The following is a 23399-nucleotide window of genomic DNA, read 5'->3' as shown; positions in this document are numbered from 1 at the left end:
ACCCCTGAAAACAAACGTGGACGATCGATTAAGAAGATCCCCAACTATAAAAAAGTCCTAAATTTGAGACTAGGTTGTATCATGTTTGGGACTTTTAATCATATTTCTTTCGTCTTAACTGAGTATTATAACCTGAGTATCTTAACCGTGCGGCTATGTGGTCTTGTGGTATAACACTCGCTTTCGGATCAGAAGATCCCGGGTTCGAGCCTCGCTCGGTGCATAGTTGATACCTTGGAAAAGGCTCATTTCTCACATTCTCTCACCGTACTCAGGCGTAAAATGAGTACCTGGCCGTTAACAGCTTTGTCTCTGTCAGAAAAAATTCTAATATCGCCTTATAGGCGTCATGTGTCGTTCTACTTTTTACGTGTTGCTGTTGATCAGGGACCCTTTGTAAAGCGCTTTGAGCACATTTAGTGGATATTGCGCTATATAAAAAACTCAAGCTCAAGTATTATTAAATATTGAATATATTTAGTTACAAATATTGAATTTTGAAATAATTTCTTTTAGCCAAGATGATATAGAGTAGAAAGAGTGTTTCCTCAGCAGACAAGAGAATTTACTTATTTCTATACGTTTTAGATGACCTATGCAGGTTTCATTCCTCCTTGGTACTGTGTTCTAGGAGATCAAATGGACAACTCAAGCTACTACACCAACGATACGTTGAGGCAATGCTCTATCAATAACAATTATACAGGCCACCGGGATGAGGATTGTCAGTCGCATTATTTTGATAGTCATGCCAGAACTATTATAACAGAGGTACCTATAGTCTTTATTCTCTAACATAATGTATGACTGTTTGTTATGACAAGCACATCATTTCTATTTTCTTTATTTGACCAGACATCTTCTACTTCAAATATCAATCCATTAAAATTACCCAAAACTTGTTCAAAAGTTATCAAACTTGAGACATAATTGAAGCGTAATAAAATTAATCAGAACAGAAATAAATGGGGAATATTAATTTTAAAAATAATGATTACATCTTAAAACTACAGAAGACATAGAATCTTTAATTAAAATATCTTTATTATTGTAAATCGAACTTATCTTATTATCTTTTCACATGCTCTTTAAAAGTTAACATATCCATAAAATTGAAATTCCACAGTGGGATCTTGTGTGCGATCGGAAGTGGATAAAAGCAACTGTCACGTCCATACAGATGGCTGGAGTTCTCGTTGGCGCTTTTTTAGCCGGCCAACTCGCCGCCATTTTTGGTCGGAGGAGAGTCTTATACGGATATGCCTTATTCCACTCCTTGTTGAATTTTGGAGCAGCCTTCTCTACATCTTGGGAAATGTTTGCTGCTTTCAGATTCTTTATTGGTGTTGGTGTAGGTAAGGTCGTTTAGAATTGATTAAATTTCACGCATCTCGCTGAAATCACACTGCCACTACTCACGTGAATCTAGATGGCATCAATGTTGTTAAAGCATTAATCGACCTGTATAAAACATTATTGGATGCCGTCATAGACTCGGGGATGTTACAAGTAGCAACTCGTATAAAATTCAAAGAGTAAAGTGGTAAAGCCGGTATCCCTTACATTATTATAGACGCTAATAGCGCCTTACAGACATTGTGTCTCGTCTTACCTGTTCCGTTTTATCATTACCATGGGTCACAATATGAAGTGCTTCTTCTTCTAATAAATTCTCCTCTTTTGAACCGTTCACCACTAACGAGTTATCAACTCGTTATTTTACTTGTTTTTATTTATTTTCTTTGTTTTTTGTTGTTGTTTCAAAACATATAATATAATAATATAATTCTCAAAATTTGATTTTGGGCCCAATGAGCAAGAAAATTGATAGAATTATAATTTAAAGCATGCAATTATCTCAAGTAATTTGTAGTCTTTGAGAAATAGTGGGCGAAGTAGCTGGGTAGATAAAGCATTACGCTACCAACTTTGGTTCAAATTCTGCTTTGGCATTTGGCATCTCATTATTTTTTCATTAAAAAACAAACAAACAAGAAAAAACAACCAAAAACGAAACAACCTTCGCCCCTATTTATCACTTTGGAGCGCTGCACTGTGGCAACGCTTGAGTGATCTCAGCCTTTTCTTGAGATTCGAGAATAAAGGGAACTTTGCTTTGAAAAAATTCTTTCTTTTTAATCTATTTGTGATCTATCGTCTCAAAATGGTATTATGCCTGGATGATCTAGGAGGTGCTAAGAATTGGCTTTGCAGCCACAGATATCAAACTTAGGGTCAATGTCTATTCGTTATAATGGAGAATCAATACAATTTCTTATATTGAAAACAACTCGTAGTTAGTATAATATATTACCGTTTTGATTCTAAATTCACTATTTGGTGTCCGCTACATTCCGACATAATAAGGAAAGGTGGAGTTAGTTGAGCACCTGGTTGATCACCACCTCTCAAATTTAGAGTTTGGTTATTCATTGAGCTACTTCTATTTTGAGATTGGTTACAGACATGATGCCTTGTTCTATTTATAGTATCATTGCATCTCCTTTTTCTGTTTTCAAGAAAAGCGAAAAAGTCACTTTTATAAACCTCAAAGTGAAATCACAATCTTCGTCAAGTAAGTTTGTTATTCTTCTTTCCTGATTTATCTTAGACTGATATAAATGCCTTTTAAATAATCAATAACCAATAATTTGTGCATGAAATCAAATATAATAGTAAGTACTTATAATAATATTTATTTTCTGAAATGAAACTTATTTTGGCATAGGTCAGGGTTGGAGTAAGTGGATGATTTTGATTTGGGGTAAGTGGAACACCTGAAAAATTAACGCCATGAAGATTGTAGTTGTACATTTTGTCAAAATGTATCATTTGTCGTAGCACTTCATTCAACATTAACAAATGTGTAATGAGAAGATGCCTCGATTTTTAAGCCAGAAATTATTATGTATCATGCCATGGGATATCAATCAGTCATCGTTTTTCTCTATTCAGAAATGCGAAACGTACTTAGGCGTGCTGAAAAACAAGTTCTTGAAAACAACGGAAGCAAAGCAGTAGCTACAAAAGATTTTATTGAAATCGTAGCTACTGCTTTGCTCCGACTGAATGACACTGGATCGGTTCATCAACAAAATCCAACAAAATTGTTTAGATGTCGTTATAGGGTTTGAAGTTGTCGAGAACTGCATGATTGGTGTTTGGCATTTTCCGGCATACATTCCCTTACAATTCGATCCCCTGAAGCAACATCAATCACTCGTCCAGAAAATCAACATGTGGGCCACACCACCTAACTCTAGTCAATCTAATTCTGATTATGTATCACCATGAGAAATTCATATACTGCCAGTATCTACCCCGACTACGCCTAAGACACGAAGAGGGCACACAAGAAGAAGAGCAACAATCCACACAATCACAACAAGAGACAGTAATTTTCACGAAGGCAAACATCATTTACTCGCAGTGAAAATCGGCAACAAGGAGAATAATTATTGAAATGACATACCGTGCACGGAAACCAAACCTCATATCAGATTCTGAGTTGGATGCTGACGATTACGCTTCTGATGATCATAAAGACATTCAACAATATAACGGAACTTATGTGAAGTTATGGAAGAAGATTTTCTTGTTGTGAAACAAGGGTGGAATGTCACGTGTACTCAACTTTATTGCACGTGTTGATTTGATCAACGACAAGGACGATGGATACGAAACCAAATGACCTTTCCATGCAACCTCAGTATATTGGACATTAATTAATCCACTGTGAAAATTGAGTTTCAAAGTTTTCTGTTTTAAATATTCCAACAATATTTTAGTTTTGGCTAAACAACAGTCTGAGTTCGTTGTAGAATCTTTTTTTAGCAATGACTATCCCGCACAAATCTTTGGGCCTCTTTTTCGCTCACGAAGTGCCCGAATTCGCGTCAAAATATGGGACGAAGCCGTTTCGTATATGCTATTTTAAAAAATTAATTACGACGCTGTTTATCAATGAATATGAGTGAAAGTTGGCACACAGTTAGAAAAAAGGTCATTTTAGATTATGTCAAGCGACAAAACTCGTGCGATTACCAGAAGACCGTTAAAAATAGATTTTTACTCTTTGGAGTAAAATATTTCTAAAACTACCGGGCGTGGAGGTTTTGTCGCTGACAAGGTAATACATGAACATTTCTTCTTTTTGGTTGTAAAATTTCATATGAATATGACGAGCACTTTTCCCGTATTTTACAAAACAGCATCCTAATTTGCTCTTCAAGTTTCAATCTTTTAATCCACTTATTACGCAAGATACACCAAAGGTCGAAAAAAAATTCCGAAAAAGCGTCCCATATTTTTGCGGTTTTTTTCCTCTTTGCGGGTCATCCAAATAAATGACACCTTTGAAACTGCATAACTTGTTTATCTATGAATGGATTTTCAAAATTCAAAAACATTTTTACTCAGTGGAGATAGGGCTTTGATATTAGATAAAAAATTTTCTCAAAAAGAAAAAAAAACATTTTTCATAGTCATTGCTACTTTTTTTAAACTCCAGTTTTAAAAGCCAAATGATTGATATTGTAAAGGAATGGCAAATATATGATTATATTGTATGAAGATGTTTTAAATACATCTGTTTTTTTATACAAGTCTGAAAAAGTGCTCAACTTGCCCAACCTTCCCCTACTATTTTGAGACGATGGATCACATTTATAGATCTCTTAAAGAACAACAGTCATATTAAAGAGAATAGAAGCGTTCAAGGGGGCTGGGGTGTTTTGAAAATAGAAAAAGTATGAGATTTAATGAAGGGTGGATGTAAAAGGGTATTTAAATTTTTCATATACTTTGGTTATTTTTGATTTGATTTGTTTTTAATTTTATTTGTTTTTATTTCCTTTATGAAGGAGGAATACTTGTAGTGGCGTTTCTTTACCCCATGGAATTTTTTGCCCATAAAATGGCGTACGATATTGGGCGTGTTACCGATGTGGTCAATTGCGTTAGTATGTTGGCGTTGATGGCTTATCATTTATGATCTGGACATATCTTCACATTGCACTGGCGTATTTGGTCTTTTCATTGCTACTGGATACTTGTAAGTCCTCTGTACATTATTAGCAACAAGTACTTGAGCCAAGAGCTTCATTTAAACGGGATTATAGATAATTATTATTATTATTATTATTATTATTATTTATATTATCATTATATTATTATTATTATTATTATTATTATTATTATTATTATTATTATTATTATTATTATTATTATTATTATTATTATTATTATTATTATTATATTATTATTATTATATTATATTATTATTATTATTATTATTTATTATTTATTATTATTATTATTTATTATTATTATTATTATTTATTATATTATTATTTATTATTATTATTTATTATTATTATTATTATTATTATTATATTATTATTATTAATTATTATTATTATTATTATTATTATTATTATTATTATTATTATTATTAATCATTATTATTGTTATTATTATCATCATCATCATTAATATTATTATTATTATTATCATCATCATCATCATCATCATTATCACCACCATTATTATAATATTGTAAATATTACAACCGCACCGTTTTGCAATGCTAATGCTAATGCCCTATACAATCTTTCAAATAGGCAAATTAATAGTAGACTCGATAATCCAGCATCTTATCCAATGGTTTGAAGCAAATTAATATTACCATCTTTTTACCCTACAAATTCCAGGATAAAATGCTTCATCACCATAAGCAGTTGGTCGCTAATTCTATTTTGTCTTCTTCTTTATTTGGGTGTAACATTATCCGGATTGTTTTAATTGTAGATGAATTATATTTTAAAGATAATTTTATAGAGAAAGCATGCATAGCAATTTTTAGAATATATTTAAATAAAATGAAAATATTACACTTCAAATTTGAAGAATGCATTATTATTTTTACAAGGGGTCCTGATAACTCATTTATTAGAGCATTTGATTCACACGCAAAAGGACCGAGATGGATCCCTAGAAAATATTATCCTGACCCCTCTGTCCACCCAGCAGTGATTGGGTAGCTGAATAATATGAATATTAATTTATAAATTATCTGTTTTCCAATCTTTTCAATTTTCAATTTATAGTGATAATTTTAACTATTGTAAAATGTTGAAATGATTCATATATTTAAAGAAATTGAGCTTTATATAGCGCAATATTCACTAAACGTGCTCAAAGCGCTTTACAAGGGTCCCTGGTCAACAGCAACATTTAACATGAAGGACGGGACATATAAAGCGCGGATCAGGTTGTGAAACCGCTCCTTATTTATATATACATCATGTTTCCATTATCTATTTATCTTACTGTGTGAATCAAGGAAAAGCTTCCTCACAGTAGAGAGCCTTCACCCAGACCACTCATCATTCTTCCGCCTGGACAAATGGGTAGAATGGGACAAGACAGCAAACGATGCCCTCCAGCCCCCAACAGAAAAGCTCCCAGCAGGCACAGACCTCAAGAGAAAAGACTGGGTGGCGTTGAACAGAGCTAGAGCAAAGGTGGGAAACACCGCCACCAACCTCTTTAAATGGAAAATCTCACCGGGCACTGAATGCCCATGCGGTCACCCCAGACAGACCATGGACCACATCCTGTCCGAATGCTCGCTGGGACCTCACTGCACCAATGCTGACCTGAGGGAATGCAACCAGACTGCCCGGGACTGGCTGACTCACTGGCGCGACAAGATATGATGATGACTGTGTGAATTATACAAAATAATACCAAAAAATCCTTTTTGATATACAATAACGTATTATTATTATTATCATCATCATCATCATCATCATCATCATCATCATCATCATCATCATCATCATCATCATCATCATTATTATTACTACTACTATTATTATTATTATTATTATTATTATTATTATTGTTGTTGTTATTATTATTATAATTATTATTATCATTATTATTGTTATTATTATTATTATTATTATTATTATTATTATTATTATTATTATTATTATTATTATTATTATTATTATTATTATTATTATTATTATTATTATTTATTATTATTATTGTTATTATTATTATTATTATTATTATTATTATTATTATTATTATTATTAACTACAAAGACCCAGCTTGGGTAGTTGGGTCTTTTTTGTCTGTTAGATCTGACGAAAATACAGCATTTTGCGATTGACTAGTGACCTTTCCAAAGGGTAGCAAGCAATTGCTATTGTACGTTTCACGCTCTAAAACTGGGATAAACTCCGGCTCAATGACCCTAATGGCTCAGAAGGACTGATTTTTTTTCAGCTTCGTTCCTGAAAGCGTACGATGGTTGGCACTGCGAGGTCGCTATGAGGAAGCCGAGAAGATCTTTGAGAGCATGGCTAAGATGAACTCCAAGATCCCACCGAAGCAGACACGGGCTGTATTAGAGGTAAAACAATGGATGGAACAAAATTGACTTAACTCAGCTCTTTGTTATTGTTTTCAGCCAGCCATTTCTATGAATAGATCTCACTAACTAAGTCGTTTAAGATTACACATGATTTTGTCCCATGGTACGTTTTATCCGACTGGAGGATGTTGTGATTTTTTAACTGAACGCATAGCATCAATAACAACCAGACTATAGATAGTATGCAGATGACGTCACTCAGGCCTTTGTTATTGTTTTTGCCATCCGCGTTTTTGAGTTGTTCTCACTAAACTGTATTAACCTGACTATAAACGTTCATGGTTACACAGAGTTTGTGTGTTGGTCCGTTATACTTCCGGATGGCAATGTTGTGAACTCCTTGGCCAAGCACATTCTATCTATAAACATTTAGACAGTTTTTTTTTGTGCTGGTACATTATATCCGTCTGGCGGATGTTGTGATTATTTTACTTACACGCATAACATCTATTAAGAGACTCAAAGCAAAAGAGAGAAGCTTTTAAAGAAGTGACAATATTCAGGGTCATTTTATTCGATTTCGTTTGAACCTGCAGTAACACTTTATTTTCACTCGTTCCAAGACATTGGTCGATGTACTGGATGAACTATAACCAACAAAAGTTGTACATACCGATTAATTTTATTAACTTTGTAAGTTTGTAGTATTAATTCTAGTCAAAGGTTGACATCAACGCAACAAGTCCGATCAAAAGTGAGTGTTTGGACCATGAATTGGTTTGGACTCGTCATATCAATTCGATATTTTCTAGATTAACCAGATTCTGGAAATTGAATTTCAATGGCAATTTGCTTGACTTACTCAATTTTAGAAATAAGTAGCTATGTTTATTCTTCTCTGTAGGATGCATCGATTCACATAAGGTTCTATGCGATAGGACTCAATGTCAATTATTTTCAGTAACTGGCTCACCAAAACTACACTCTATCTACAGCAAATATACAAAGAAGATCAAGAAATCGGTGCAAAGGCGAAAGAGTATACATACAGGGACTTATTTAAAGGGAGAAAACAGATCTTAATTTCACTGATTTTCTGTTATTCATGGTAAGTGTCATAGCATCTATTCTCAATACTTTAGATTTTATACGTCAACTTCAAAAGCAGACCAGATCTGCTTACTCGGGGAAAAAAACCTTTAAAAAATTTGGCCAGAAAACTGATCGTTCAAACATCAATCAATTAAAAAGACACCCATTATGCCAAACGCTCTCAAACTTGGAATTGTAATTGTTATATCAAGCCCGAATGGCCAAACTCTGAAAAACGTTTTAAATATTTCAGCCAGAAAACTCGTCCTTCAAAGTGCGTATCGATTGATTAAAATGACCCTGATCTTGTTAAAAACTTTCCACTTGGAACTTCCGTATAGTCCCAGGTTTGCTATTCGGATAGTCTCATGTTAACCAATCGATATTAAAATTTAAACCACGAATTTTCTGGCCAAACTTAGGAAAACTTGATTTTTTAGAGTACAGAATACCACAGTGAACTTAATGTGGCTTTGTTTCAGGTTCATGATGTCTTGTGTTTTTTATGGAATTTCATTTGGAGTTTCGGCACTATCGGGAAATTTGTATTTGAACATCTTTTTAATTAATGCCGTGCAGATTCCACTCACAACTGCCACTTTCTATTTAAACAACAGGTAAGGTGCTAATTCTAAATTATTATTTTTTCTTTGTAAGTTTTTTAAAGAAAAGATTTACTCTATTTTACTTGATTAGGGTCTCTATAGCTCTATAGAGCACGATCTTCACAAGCAAAGAGTCTGACATTAGTCCCAGGTGTTGTAAATATTTTTATGACAACCCCATCTCCTGTTCATCCAGCAGTGATCGGTTTGCTGGTTCAGTTAGATCTGGCGGAAATTACTTTACGATAGACTAGCGCCCTTTACAAAAGATAGCAAGCAATTATTACCGTCCTTTTGTAACATGTATTGTAAAGTATTGGAGTTGTTTGGGATGGCTATGTGTTAATGTGTAGTTGCTCGGCTGTCTCAGCAGTACGAATTCTGTAATATGTATTGTAATGTAGTGTAGTTGTTTTGCTATGTATGACTGTAGTTGTTCGGCCCTATGTAATTATGTTAGAAATCTGTATATTGCTACGCATTTTGTGTCTTGCATGCTTTGCATGTGAGCATGAATGTTGACTGCGCGAACATTTGAACACTCTTTATTTCTTAGGAACACTGTAAGGCTATTGTTTTGTTTTAGTTAGTTTTTGAAAGAGCTCCGTCCGAGCTGATCGTATTGTATATTTATATTAAAATTTATCATATCACATAACTTGTTGAACGAAGTCTGAGCTGAGAAGTTACACTTTTCATACTATAGAAATCGGGGAAAAGTCCGGCTCCATGGGTCTAATTACTCTAAGGAATACTTAAAATTAAATTGAAATAAATAACAATGTGAAATTGAATGTATGCTACAATTTGATATACGAAAACAGATAAAATTGACGTTTCGGGTTTCCTCTTTATCAACAAAACAGGATGGATGAAACACTACAGACGAATGAGAAAATGTGGTAGTAGCGTTGTTCAACAATTTCACATTAGAGGAGTTGCATTTACATTAAATTTCAATTGTAGTCATGAGGATCATCCGGGCACCCCGTTTTGAGACAATTGGTCACCGTTATTATAAATTGAGTTTATTGTGACTACAATGTTTTCAAGACTATTTAATTGAATTTGTTTATGTATGTTCTTGGTCTCTCAGATTTGGACGCAAATCGACATGTGTAGCCTTGTTGATTTTAGGAGTTATACCATCCTGTGGCTGTTTGATCGTATATTTCGTTGGTGAGTATTTTCGAATTAAGCTAGTAAAATAATGCGCGCCTTTATAATACGGCGTATCTCCATTATTTCAATGTCATGCATTGCGATCAACACTGCTTTATATTTGCTTTCACGGCTATGTAAAACAAATATTTCATTAAAAAATAAATTCCTGTAGGCGTTCTTTCTGTGCTAGCACTCTTATGATATCCATCGATGCCTATAGTCAGGACTTACTCGATACAATACAATACAATACAATACAATACAATACAATACAATACAATACAATACAATACGATACAATACAATACAATACAATGCAATACCTAAAAAGAGCTAAATTAGGCCACACATCACAGTGATAAAAAGTGCATATGTTAGACATAAAGTATAGGATATCAATTATAAAACAAACATAAATTACTCATCGAATTCAAACTTAAGGTGATCTAATTCTTGACCAACTCTATTCTTAAATACGTTGAGATTACTTGCAGTTCTTGAAGAGGCGTGGAGAGTTACAATTAACAACTGTCCTGAAAATTAAATAGTGGGCGGCACGTATTAAAGTCAAATAGCGGTCTTTGAAGATTTTGAAGACCCCACCTCTTGGTGACGTCAAAACCGCATATTTGAAGAACTCCCTGGAATTGAAGTTGTCAATTTTGTGTACGATGTTGTAAATTTGAACTAGATCACCTTTAAATCTTCTGTACTTTAAAGAAGAAGGTGAAAGCCGTTCCAATCTTTCCTTATAAGACAGAAACATATTATAGGAGTCGAGTAGGGTAAGGTATGCAAACTACTTTTACCCATAGGAACAAATCTCAGTCCAGAGTTTGATTGAGCTACAGGACGAGATCAGTGACTTCTTATATAGGTACTATCAGTAGACAATGGACGAGACTAATTCTGCTGAGCACCTACACTACATCAAGGTTAGGAGTCGGAGCCGGTTCAGGTTCTGTTAAACGTACTGTATCAAGTGATAGCCGCAATATTGCAAAGTACTTTGCGACTGATCTAACAGACCAAAACTACAAATTTTTTGTTGTGCTAGGTAAGCAGAGCTGTCAGACCCGCCCCCAATGGAAAAGCAAACAAACAAACAAACAAATAAACAAACAAAAGACAAAACAAACAAAACTAAACTAAAACCAAAATAAAAACAAACCCCCAAAAACCCAAACAAAACAAATACTCGATATATTCTGGGAGGAAACGAGTCACTTAGATTTTGAGTCCAATGTTGTACCAAATAATTAAAGGACCCTTTGAGTAAAAGGGGAGTGAAATGGGCGGGGGTATAAGACATTGCATGTCCACCCTGGGGATTCAAGTTAGAGGTCCATAATGTCGGCATCTCGTTTTTTAAAACTTAGCCCATATTATAGCTGACGCTGCCGGTAATGATGTAGTTTGAGTTTCAATTCCAATCGAGGCATGCTGAATTTCTGGGACGTTTTTTTCTTGTATTTTTCATTACTGCTATGTCTGGCACTGTTTCAAACTTTTTTCAGATCTTTATTTTACACAGCATTGCCCGCTCCCTAATTTGTCACTTTGAAATATTATTTTTAAGTGCCATCTGATTCTAGAGGAATGTGGATTACAGTGTTGAGTATGTCTGCCACGATGGGCGTTGGACCAGCTTGGATTGTGACAATGACCTGGTGTACAGAGACATTTCCAACAGTTATCAGGTGAGGTTTCTTTTCTTTCATTTTTGATAAGAGATGGCTGAGTGAATAAAGCATTGCACATCCATCTGAAAAACCAACATTCGAGTCCTGTTTTTTATATTTTCCTTTTCCTTGAACAAGACAAAATTCGCTTATATTACTCATTTTGCGGCGTTGTACTGCAGCAGACGCCCATCTCCTTATGCTCTCGAGGTAGAAACATTGACCTAATCAAATAAGCTCATGTCAGATATTCCAGACTTTTTCATTTCTGTCCTTCTCCAACTATCAATTGACCTGTCTCATTTTCTTTTGGTTCATCGCAGTTAGTTGTTGTTGAAGTGACTTAGGCCTACCTACAGCCAGGATGAGATTGAAAAGCTGAGAGCAGATGTAGCATTGTATTATATAAAGATTAAGGATGGAAGGCAAAAGGAAGCTTCTTTCCCGAAATATACGACAAGAAGGGATGAGAGCGCAAGCTTGGAAAATGCAAAAATATATGGGATAAGAGTTAGACAACAATTATAAATCAAACCAGAGACGCATCTCTTGATAAAAAACATATAGCTTTACAGCTATAAGTAGGCAGGCTAAGGATTAATATTACTAGAATCCTAATTACTATACAAATAGTATCCAAAAATTTAGATTAATAATATGTGTACTATCGCATCAACACGATGTCGGAATAAACTAGATGAAAAAACTTGTTTGGAGTCAAAATAAAAATAATTCATTAGTTAAATGCTTTGGAAGTTTAATAAAGAAACTGATCTCACTGTTCTCATTGAAAGCATTATAACTTGATTTTTATGAGATAAGCATAAAATTGAATTGTAAGCATCAGGTTCAAATAATACCGTTTTGAGACGATTGGTAACGTTTAATACAGCCGATTCTATTTCTACAGGAGTCTTGGATATGGAATGGTCAACACAGCAGCTCGAGTAGGGGGTATTGCGGCACCTTTTCTTATAGATTTGGTAAGTAGCCAACTCGCCAATGTAAAACTAAAGAGAGCGGTTTTCCATTTAGTATCGGATAAAGCCCATGAAAAATAATGACTTCTTTTATGCATTCCTCTCGAACTGAACCGCTGGAAAATAGTTAAGTTTTACTATATTATGGCTTGAAAGGGGTATCTGGGACGAGTGGACAAGACATTACATCTACACCAGAACTGACGTAAACTGAAAAAACCCCAAAAACAACACATTAATTTTTTTTGGCCAGAACATTTGCCTTTCACACATCGATGGATTAAAATGACCATAGTCTTGTCAAACATTCTCAATCCTGGGACTTTTTATATGTCCGTCCTTTAGATTAACTCTCGTCTCGTAAAAACCTTTCAAACTGAAAGTTTTTGACGAGATGAGGGTTATTTTAATCGATGGATATTTGAACGACCAGTTTGTTTTTGGCCAAAATTTTTAAAACATATGTTTCCTCCATGCCAGAGTACGCCATAGAATCCTGTTGCCATCTCATTTTTTGTTCCTTGAGAAAAAGAAAAAATAAACAAAACACAACAAAAACTAGCCCATATTTTTTTACATTGCGGCGCTACACTGAGGCAAACACCCATTTCACCTGGGTCTTTTTTGTGATACCAAAATCTCTGCTGAATTTTTTTTGGGGGGGGGGGATTTCTTTTATTGTATGTTTATTGTAACAGACAACTTCTGTACGTACAACATCCATTGGCATTATTGAAATTTTCAGTGATTAACATTATGATAGAAATAAATATATTTTAGCAAAATGCACATATATAACAAAATCTCTTTTATTATGGTTTATGCCTTAAATATTCTTTGCATTGAATTTCTCTCCAGGACAACGCGCCATTTAGAACGTACGCCATTATTACATCCATGCTGATTGTGGGTATAATACTGTTGATATTCGTCCCTGATACCAAAGGAAAGTTATTGCCGGATAGAATCGATACCATAACTTCATCATCCACCAAAAAGGCCGGTGTCATTGAGATGGAAACGATTAACGGGAAGAACAAGAGCTCAGTCGACGACATAATGAAAAAAGGCCATCAGAAGAACAACCCAAATGTGTCAACAATATATGGCGATGACTCAAATAAATCACGTCCCAATGATGAGGGAGTGAAGGACGACCATTCGAATCCAATAACTGTGTATCGATTATAATTTTATCTATGTTGAATAATGTTAGTATATGAAAGATGAACTATTTTAAACACGTTTAAATGTTTTTCGTTTTTTGGTACTTTTGTACTGAGGGCACTGCATGCAGTATTTCTTAGTTCTTCAGTGATTAATTCTGCCTCATCTGAATCCAGAAATTTCCTGATATGTAGAGAGATCCTGGTTCAGGGTAGTTACTATTGATGGTGGTGGTCTCCCAACATATTTGTTGGGGTGTTATCTTCTCGACGTAAGATGTGACCAAATAGCCTCCATAGCCTCCATGTCTTAATTTTCGTTGATCAAATTGCCTAGTTAAGTACATTTTTCCATTCATTTAAATCTATGTTGATGTTTGTATATTCTGATTTGGATTGATTCACTTTCAGATTCCACGCTTCTAGGGTAGTTGATATTATTGGCATGTATATTTTTGCTTGATGTTCTGATTTTTTCTGCGTATATCAATTCACGAGTGCTCTTCTTTATTGGTGGTACTTTTCGTCTCAGATCTTTCATGGCCGATTCGAAGTATATAGTGAATAGAATTTGACTCAAGCTGTCACCTTGAGGGGATCCGATTGAGGTTGATATTGTTGTTAATTCTCTGCCGGATTCAAATAGTAGTGTGGTATTTGATAATAGGTATCTTATGAGCTTCACGTGATTTTTGTTCAAGAAGGAGTCAAGGATTGACAACAACTTGTTCTACATATGGTGTCGAAAGCTGAACTCATGTCGATTCCAAGTATGGTAAATTCTTCATTATATTTCTCCGTTCTGGCTTTCAGCCATCGATGGGCCCGTACTATGTCTGCAGTGCTTCTATTTCTTCTAAACTAGCTTTGTGAAGTTGAAAGATATTTCTCTACCGTTTCTCTAATTCTGCTGAGCGTGATTGTGCTTAAAACTTTTCTTAGCGTGGAAAATAAAACGATTGGTCGCAAATTGTCTAAAGGGCCTTTCTTTATATTAATTTGGTGGTTTTTTTTTAGCAGAATGAGTTTTCCACTTCCAAGAATGAGAACTTGTTTTGTCTTAAATATCTTATTATACATATCAGCTATTAGTTGCATGCCTTCGTCATCAAGACATTTTAGTTCTTCTGCTCTAACACCATCTAGACCTGGCGATCTGTTGTTATTGAGCTTTTGTGTTGCTTCACTTATTTCTTGGGGCGTTATAGGCGTTTCAAGCTCTGAATTGGTTTCTAGTGGCACAAGTGATGTGTTGTTTTAGGGGAAAAGAGTTTTCAAGAGGAGGTTGATTGAAGTCCCCTGTCACCAGGACTCATGCTATCGGGTGGTGATGTTAGTCGCGGCCTACAATTCTTGATTTTTGCTGTTTATATATCTCACATTGCCACTCACTAACACAGGCAGCACTGGTCTACACGTTCTTCTTTTCATGCGGGCTTTAACGCCCCCTTTCCCCGATGCTGCACATCGCTCTTTGTGTATTTCTATAAATGTTTAGGATAATATTGATTTTTGAAATAAAAATTTTCTGGCTAAAACGAATAAAAATGATTTGTCGATGTACGGCTGAGTGGAAGCCGTTGTCTAAAATCTTTAACTTTTGGGATCAAAAGACGACGTATTGATTGGGACGACACGGATTACGAATTGATTGGATTATGCTCAAGAGTTGTCACATTTCTATGCAGGGGCGAGAGAAAAGTTTTACATTATAAAAACAACCAAACATTGTAACTTCAAATAACAGAAACATGCAGGCACAGAATCTAACACTTCTAATGAATATTTACACCATAACATTTGAAGCCACAGAAATATAAAACGGACCTGAAACAATAAAAGAATTAAACAAAAGATAACCAAAATACAAAAACGAAACAAAGAAAGAAGGACAACAGACAACCAAAAACAAACTAAACAAAGAATGCAAACTAATATCATAACAAAACATAACATATGGTATAGGGCAAAATAGGATAAAATCCCTTGCATGTCTTTAATATTAATAGTAATGCCATAAATCTATTGATTAAAGATTACAATAATGATACATTCATGTATATGTGGTGTACAAACATAGATCTTTAACCGTGACATGCAAAGCACACACACACACACACACACACACACACACACATACACAAGCATATAGAAGATAACCATAATAATATAATAATGCATAATATATACATGCAAGATTGAAAGCCATGTCAACAGCAGTGCAAACAAGTATTATTCGTCATATATATAAATCTCCCATCATATAATTCCCTGTCTACTAACACCTTGACATAATCCATAGATTTTGCATTCTTTGTTTCAAATTTCAAACTGTTCCATTTCTGGACAATACGAATACCTAACCAGTTTTGTCTTATGTTTGTTTTGCATCTAGAGACAAAAATCTTAAACTTGTCCCCTCTAGTAAAAGTAATATTAGAATATGAAAAAAAATCACAAAAGTCTATCCTATCCAAACCATGTACCAATCTATAAACCTGAATTAAATCCCCACGAATTCTTCTATATTTCAAACTGAATTAGTCAAGAAATTCTAACCTTTCCTTATAAGATAAATACTGTATTGTATAAATCTTTTTGGTAGCTCTCCTCTGTACACTTTCAATACTAATGAAGTTGATTTGACATAGAAGTATCGGTAAAATGATTATGACATGGATTATTTTTTCCTATATGTAATACTTTACATTTTAAAACATTAAAATCCAAATGCCGTGTTGTAGAACATTTGAACAGTGAAAATATATCATTTTGTAGAATGTTATGATGTTCAGTTGTACTATAGATCTTTGTATCGTCTGAAAACAGTTTGCAGGCTGAATTTATGCCACATGGTAAATCATTTATATATAAAAGAAATAAAAGTGGTCCCAATACGCTTCCTTGGAGTACACCGCTAATTACATTCTTAAAATCCGACCCCACCCCATTGACAATGACTCTTTGTATTCGATTATTAAGAAAGTCTTTAATAAAGTTAAAGATAATCCCTTTAAATCCATATGCTTTTAGTTTGATGAATAATCTCTCATGAGGCACAGAATCAAAAGTCTTTCGAAAATCAAGATAAACAACATCAATGCATTGATCACGATCAATTAACTTGGTAAAATCCAAGGTAAACGGTCTAGGGGAAGACGATGAAGAACGTTGCTGAACATTGACACAAGTGAAGGACTTCGGAGGAAAGTCACCTGGTGAATTGACAGAATCAGCGACAGACAGAGCTATAACCTATGAAGCCGCCGAAGCCTGGTACAAACTTGAAGAAGAAGAATATGTTACAGTACAGAAAGGTAGTTCTTTTAGACTATTCCCTCATCTTTATTGTATCATTATTTAGGTCCTAGTTTTGATTTGACAGCATGGAAAACATTCCTGATGTTGTGACATCTGGTCTTGCAGCAGCCCCTCCCTCCAATTTCAATTTTATCACACCACAAAGTCAACGTACTATTACTGATCTGGTTAATCGACTATACACGCCATGATAAATAACGGGATGTATAATCAATTTTGCTTACACTACACTGTTGATAATCTGTTGCATTAATATGGATAATTCTGTACTTTGTCAAAGGTCCAACTTCTAACACCATATTCTACTGTACGGCTCAGTCGTTCAGTTACAGACATTAGCCGTTATGTCCCCATTTCGAGCCATGCTATGTTGCGCTATGGTAGGCGCAATGTTAACTGCCATACTCTGGACAGACATGTATTGAAAATTTGGCCAGGAAACTCGTCCTTCAAATATCAATCGATTATATTACTCTAATCTTGGCAAAAAAAAACTCTCAAACTATCAAAACTGTTTTGTACATCTTGAAAGATAAACAAAATCCTCTATTTTTAGAATATGAAACGTCAGGTAGATCAGGGAGGGTGATAAGTTTAAAGTGCAAGATCGTTTTATAAATTCCTTTGTACTTTCTACTTCGAGGAGACTTTCTCGGAGTAGCATTAAGATTGAGATCAAGGACAGTGTCGATGGGTGGACAGTGGGTGTGAATATAATATTACACGTAATTATAGAGAGAAAAAAAAAAGTACGAAATTAGGCTGATACGGGAGAAGAGGAATGTTTATTTGTGTGTGTATGTGTGTGTGTGTGTGTGTGTGTGTGTGTATGTGTGTGTGTTTGGATTTTGTTTAAATGTTTCCTATTATTTATTTTTTTTGATTAATAGAGATCCAATACATTAGAAAGAGAAGTGATTGGGAAAAAGAGTATATTTGTGTGTATGTGTAGATGTGTGTGTGTGTGTGTGTGTGCGCGCGCGCGTGTGATGGTGGCTGTGTCAGTTGATGTGTGTGCATTTATATGTGTTTGTGTGTGTGTGTGTGCGAGTGTGTATGTGTGTTGTGTGTGTGTGAGAGAGAGAAAGAGAGAGAGAGAGAGAGAGAGAGAGAGAGAGAGAGAGAGAGAGAGAGAGAGAGAGAGAGAGAGGGGGGGGGGGGGGAAGGGGCATTTAAATGAAAAGAAAATGGAGCGTAGATAAATGCCTTCTTGTCTTGTTACATGATGAATACAAATTAAATAATTAAATTTTAGTTTTAGATAATTAAGATAGATAGCTATAAATGGATAGATAGATAAGAGAGAGAGAGAGAGAGAGTGAGAGAGAGAGAGAGATAGAGAGAGATGGAGAGAGGGAGAGAGGGAGAGAGAGAGAGAGAGGGGGGGGGGGGGAAGGGGCATTTAAATGAAAAGAAAATGGAGCGTGAATACAATACATTCTGTCTTGATGCCTCATGCATACAAATTAATTAATTTGTAAATACGTTTAACATACGTTGTGTATGGCGTAAGTGTACGTGTCTTCAATGTCCGTGTTTTCAGTGTGTGTGTGTGTGTGTGTGTGTGTTTGTGTGTGTTTGTTAATTTATGTGTATGTGTTTGTGTTTGCAAGTGTATTTGTGAAATTTGACCAAGTGTGCGGGATTTGATGATATATATATATATATATATATATATATATATATATATATATATATATATATATATACTGAACGTAATATTACCCAGTTTCCGGCAACAGAACAACAAAACCAAAGTGACTGGGGCCCAAACCTCTCAGTTGTGTTGCAATGCAACCTGTTTACAACGCAGTCACCGGTGCCAACAACAGGATTTTGTTGTATCCGAGCTTTTGTTGAATACTGTAATAATTTTACGGGATGACGTTAGTGGTTAAAACTTTTAAAGCTTGAGATGGATCAAACTTTTTTTGTGATCCGAGCTCGTGGTATTTGGGTCACAATCTTTGTGTCCAACTCCGTCAATTACACTGTCTTGTTAAAGCAATTCTAAATAGATAAATTGAATAATCAGATAATCTATAGTGGATACAACGCATGTATGTCAATTCCATCCGAAAGATAATTTAGTTATGTAGACTAAGGAATTCCTTTCCAGGATGGGATGAAATCCAATGAGAATTATGATTTTGTCTAACCTCAAGATTGAATTTCGTTTGTGATTGTTTAGTAAAATAATAATAATAATAATAATAATAATAATAATAATAATAATAATAATAATAATAATAATAATAATAATAATAATAATAAATAATAATTATTATTATTATTATTATTATTATTATATGTTCTTCTTCTTCTTCTTTTTCTTCTTCTTCTTCTTCTTCTTCTTCTTCTTCTTCTTCTTCTTCTTATTATTATTATTATTATCATCATCATCATCATCATCATCATCATCATCATCATCATCATTGCTTTGTCTGGCCGGCTCGTCTTGGCGGTAGGACAAAATGCCATTTGCCCAACTTCTATGAATCTATACAGTTTGTTGATACATGAAGAAGAACTCTGATAACGCTTAGTTTGTGATGATAGTATTATGAAATTATCTCTAGGGAGGTCATTGTGTTTAATTTATATATCTGCTAATCTGTTTATATATCATCGTGATGATTTTATTATTTATTCATAATATATTTATTTATCCATTGCGTTATGTTCAGCGCTTTTTGAGATCCATCTGTACTTTTTTCTCACCTCATTTTCTTTTGAGTCAATTTTGTTGTATTCTTGTACAGTTAAAATGAAGTTTGCAAAAGAAAAAAAAAAGATTGTGTCGCAAACCATGCAATTTTGAAAAAGAGGAAGAAAAACCAAATTATTGTGCAAAAATTAAACCATAACAGACAATCATGATCTTGTTTTTGTCATCAATTATTTGGGCATATAAGAATACGCTTGTGTGAAAAGAGAAACTTGAAATAAAACTATTATCAAATAAGTTTTATCTCGTTATAATCTGGAATCTCAATAAGAAAAAAGCTGCTGTTGTGACGAGAAGACAGACAGGATGTTTGGGATGGGTTGGAGAAGGTAAAAGAAGGAATGCCAGAGTAGTAGTATGATACTGAAAAAAATATGTCCTCACAAGACATGCACATTCTACAACACAGTTGGTCGAATTGTGAATTCATAATGAGTGATGAACTTCCAGCTACTTATCGCTTGGAATCTTTTGGCCTCTCTCGCATTGGAGACAAGAGTTTTTAGTGTTACTCAACGAGCTTAGAGATTTACAACTGATAGTTTAGTTATTATTGCGGCATTTTTATGGTGTCTGTTTAGTTCAGTTTATTTCTATATATTATATAGCATACTATGTAGAATGTTGTTTATATGTGTATTTTTATACCCGACCTGTTTATATGTTTATTTTTATACCCGACCACAGAGCTGGTAAGTTGTCCCTTGCTTTACCCATTTGATAGTTGCTATGCGAACGTTTATTTGTTCAATGTTTGAATGCCTTTTTATTAGGAATTTTATTTACAGGCCTATCTGTGCAAGTAGCTATTGAGTATTTTATGATATAGAAATGTTTTTATGCATTTTATGGCTCATGGATCGTTTAGTAGGCGACTATCAGGGCTGCCAACCTCATTAGAAGAAATAGTGTTTGTCTGGGAGTATAATTTGGAGAAATGGGTGTACAATCTTTTTTTTTTCAAGTAACCATTCAGTCATCTCACCGATTGCCGTTGGATATCTAATTCGTATATCTATTTTGTGTGAGTTAAATATTCCAGGAACTTAAGGATAATTTTAAATAATTTATGAAGCAAAGAAATAGTAACATTTTATCTATCAAACAATAATGAAATTGTTTAATATATATTGTATGAAGCATGAATATTGCGAGGAATATATGAGAAACAGAATTAAATAACTATTCATTAATATGTTAAGATATGGTTTTCGGGAAATAACATCTGAGAGAAAAGCATATAATCTTGCATAGGGGATAAATGCATACAAATATGATTTTCGTACAGATGCCAACCCTTGACTATTATAGGTTACTTTGTCACGTCTGGGGATACAGGCTCGTTCCTGTTACATTTTTTGACTATGATATTGCAGGAACTGATTATGGCAGGGACGTGAGTCATTCACTGATCCCCTAGGTTATTTGTCTTCTTAGAAGTTTTTAGTTGCGCATTGTTCTAGGAAGCTCTGCTCAGTCAGATAGATTTTGTCTTCTCTATGCCTAATATATGATATCATGGCAGCAGCTTCTAATGGTGCTCACACTTCTATGTTATGACAATCGACCCAATCTGCAAATTCCATAACGCAATCGTTCCAACTAGATGCTCTGCGGTATCGGGCTCGTTACGACAAATGGTACATGTTACACAGGTGGCAAGTCCCCACTGATGCAATGAGCGTGCTGTTGAGCATATTCTCGACCGAAGCCGATTGACTGCAACCATTATCATCTATTACCGGTCTGGCCCCCGCTTTGAATCGCCCTGTCCATTGTCTACTGATAGTACTATAATATAAGAAGTCACTGGGCTGTCTGATAGGCTGATACATTTTACGAGTCTTTCGTTTTGTGTATTCTGCACGTGTGCGTGTGTGTTGTGTGTGTATGTGTATGGTCAATTGTGGGAATTTGTCGAGATGACCCAGTTACCAGGTTGGCCGCGGATGTCCAACTCGACTTTTTGCTGGCAATTTAGGGGAAATTTCTTGAACTTTTTTTCAGGATTTCAGACAAATTTCTAATAAATCACTTCTTTAAAAAATAGAAAGAAGAATCTTTAATTATATTTTACAAATTTTCGGCCAAGTTAAGGGTCTGGTCTCGATCAACAAAACTGGCCTTTTTCCACCAGTAGTTTAACTTTAAGGATAAAAATATTCTGGCAATGTTATCATTCATTGCATACATGACCTCATTGAAAGCATTGTTTAATACTCTTCAACAGTCGTAACGTCACTTCCTTCCTAATGACGCGTGGAAACTTAGTAGCACTGGCTCTAAACTATCGGAACAATGGCGGACGCCGTATGAAATATTTTTTCCGGCGAGCATAAAAGTGTATCCAGAGGAGAAAAAACCCCCCATAAATTTGATCATGTTTTGACTTTTACACATTCTGATCACAAGGCATATGAAAATTTCTAGCCAGCATGAAGAATAAAAAGTCATGATTTTCTTTGTTTAGAACCAAGATGGCCGCCGTTGCCTGGCGGCGTGACATCAGACTACTGAATCCAATTGTTCATTGTTTGACTCTCACGTTGTTTTCATCTGATATTTCTTACTGGATTATACTTGAACTTTTTCATTGTTGTGATTTAATGTATGTGGTGACTGTTAATAAAAGCAGTGTTAGTTTATCTTGGGAATCATTAGTTCTAAGATACACATGTTCAGTATTATTTTGTTTTAATAAAGCAAGTCAGAAGTTTGTACATTTTAAACGCTGCGAATTTTAAAAGCGACATTGCTTATTGCTTCACATCGTAGTTGGTAATTGGTGATGTGATTGTGCATATTAATTATGAAGCTAATCTATACTTTAGGATATAAATGTTAAGTGTGATAATACGGCCAATGTCTAATATCAATATTTATAGTTTCTGAGAGTTGGAAAATGATTAAATAAATTAGAATTTAGATGGCAAGTCCTGCAAGATTTTGAGTGAGCAAAAGAAAGATGACCTACAGAAAAATTTGGATTGCCTCGTCAGGAATTGAACAATATATAATTAAAAATCCATCAAATAAGGGAAATTTGTCTCTAGGGTCTATTCCAAGGGAAGACGTCAGCCGCAGTGCTAGCGCCGCAAATTGAGCTAGGGCGAGGTGATCGAACTCGATAATTTTCGGGTAGGTACGAAGCAAAGACCGTACCGCTGAGCCAAGCTGCTCCTAAAATCTATGGTTTGTCTGTAAAGAATGGTAACGGTTTCACACACAATGACCACCCATAGAATGATAGATTATAGTTTGATTCCGTCTCAGT

The 23399-nt window shown here is 34.7% G+C and overlaps 2 protein-coding genes across 4 annotated transcripts in view; both read left to right on the top strand.

The window, feature by feature from the left end:
• Positions 1–17092, top strand: part of LOC144974839 (solute carrier family 22 member 4-like) — a 50134-nt gene extending 33042 nt beyond the window's left edge. Inside the window, exons 5-11 of the mRNA XM_078918180.1 lie at positions 7300–7426; positions 8383–8495; positions 8962–9096; positions 10181–10263; positions 11828–11948; positions 12841–12913; positions 13769–17092. Of these exons, the coding sequence (XP_078774306.1) occupies positions 7300–7426; positions 8383–8495; positions 8962–9096; positions 10181–10263; positions 11828–11948; positions 12841–12913; positions 13769–14101 (985 nt within the window). The 3' untranslated portion in view covers positions 14102–17092. The remainder of the gene's footprint in view (positions 1–7299; positions 7427–8382; positions 8496–8961; positions 9097–10180; positions 10264–11827; positions 11949–12840; positions 12914–13768) is intronic.
• Positions 17093–19176: 2084 nt separating this feature from the next.
• The window catches only part of LOC144974838 (organic cation transporter protein-like), a 38950-nt gene continuing 34727 nt past the window's right edge, over positions 19177–23399 (top strand). The window contains exon 1 of one of the 3 annotated variants that reach the window (XM_078918177.1): positions 19177–19587. The gene's annotated coding sequence lies outside the window, so the exon portion shown is untranslated. Of the gene's footprint in view, positions 19588–20507; positions 20818–20987; positions 21150–23399 lie in introns of those variants that run through there. The other 2 variants (XM_078918178.1, XM_078918176.1) reach the window with 2 other exon arrangements.

The sequence above is a fragment of the Berghia stephanieae genome, chromosome 6 (assembly GCF_034508935.2).
Source record: "Berghia stephanieae isolate SIO BIC M18660-M18661 chromosome 6, UCSD_Bste_1.3, whole genome shotgun sequence".
Classification (NCBI taxonomy): Eukaryota; Metazoa; Mollusca; class Gastropoda; order Nudibranchia; family Aeolidiidae; genus Berghia; species Berghia stephanieae.
The sequence above is the reverse complement of the archived record's forward strand: the minus strand, read 5'-3'. Positions and strand labels throughout refer to the sequence as shown.